The 1,296-nt window shown below is 50.1% G+C and overlaps 1 protein-coding gene across 1 annotated transcript in view; it reads left to right on the forward strand.

Moving 5' to 3' along the window:
• Window positions 1-507, forward strand: part of LOC311116960 (HEAT repeat-containing protein 6-like) — a gene marked incomplete at its 5' end in the record, with an annotated part of 72,909 nt that extends 72,402 nt beyond the window's left edge. The window contains one exon of the mRNA XM_084191967.1: window positions 283-507. Coding sequence (XP_084048093.1) covers window positions 283-418 — 136 coding nt within the window. The 3' untranslated portion in view covers window positions 419-507. The remainder of the gene's footprint in view (window positions 1-282) is intronic.
• Between the last annotated feature and the right edge of the window lie 789 nt (window positions 508-1,296).

Consider the following 1,296-nt stretch of genomic DNA (forward strand, 5'->3'; position numbering starts at 1 on the left):
CTCTCCCCCCCCTCCTCCTCTCCCTCCCTCTCCTTTCTCCCCCCCTCCTCCTCTCCCTCCCTCTCCTTTCTCCCCCCCTCCTCCCTCTCTCCCCCCCCTCCTCCTCTCCCTCCCTCTCCTTTCTCCCCCCCTCCTCCTCTCCCTCCCTCTCCTTTCTCCCCCCCTCCTCCCTCTCTCTCTCCCTCCCTCTCCTTTCTCCCCTCCTCCCTATCTCCCTCCCTCTCCTTTCTCCCCCCCTCCTCCTCTCCCTCCCTCTCCTTTCTCCCCCCCTCCTCCTCTCAGGGAATGTGTAGGGGAGGTTTTCCAGGAGGAACTGTCTGACATGTTGGTCCTCCAGATGCTTCAGTCGGCCACCAAGGCTTCTATTGACAAGGACAGGGTGAGAACATACACCACTATACAGAGAAGGACAGGGTGAGAACATACACCACTATACAGAGAAGGACAGGGTGAGAACACACACCACTATACAGAGAAGGACAGGGTGAGAACACGCACCACTATACAGAGAAGAACAGGGTGAGAACATACACCACTATACAGAGAAGGACAGGGTGAGAACACACACCACTATACAGAGAAGGACAGGGTGAGAACATACACCACTATACAGAGAAGGACAGGGTGAGAACACACACCACTATACAGAGAAGGACAGGGTGAGAACATACACCACTATACAGAGAAGGACAGGGTGAGAACATACACCACTATACAGAGAAGGACAGGGTGAGAACATACACCACTATACAGAGAAGGACAGGGTGAGAACACGCACCACTATACGGAGAAGGACAGGGTGAGAACACACACCACTATACAGAGAAGGACAGGGTGAGAACATACACCACTATACAGAGAAGGACAGGGTGAGAACATACACCACTATACAGAGAAGGACAGGGTGAGAACACACACCACTATACAGAGAAGGACAGGGTGAGAACATACACCACTATACAGAGAAGGACAGGGTGAGAACATACACCACTATACAGAGAAGGACAGGGTGAGAACACGCACCACTATACAGAGAAGGACAGGGTGAGAACACACACCACTATACAGAGAAGGACAGGGTGAGAACACACACCACTATACAGAGAAGGACAGGGTGAGAACATACACCACTATACAGTGCATTCGAAAAGTATTCAGACCCCTTCCCTTTTTCCACATTTTGTTACGTTACAGCCTTATTCTAAAATGGATTAAATAAAACATTTCCCTCATCAATCTACACACAATACCCCATAATTACAAAGCGGAAACAGGTTATTAAAAATATAAAACAGA

The sequence above is a fragment of the Coregonus lavaretus genome (assembly GCF_964263955.1).
Source record: "Coregonus lavaretus genome assembly, contig: HAP1_SCAFFOLD_1893, whole genome shotgun sequence".
NCBI classification, from domain to species: Eukaryota; Metazoa; Chordata; class Actinopteri; order Salmoniformes; family Salmonidae; genus Coregonus; species Coregonus lavaretus.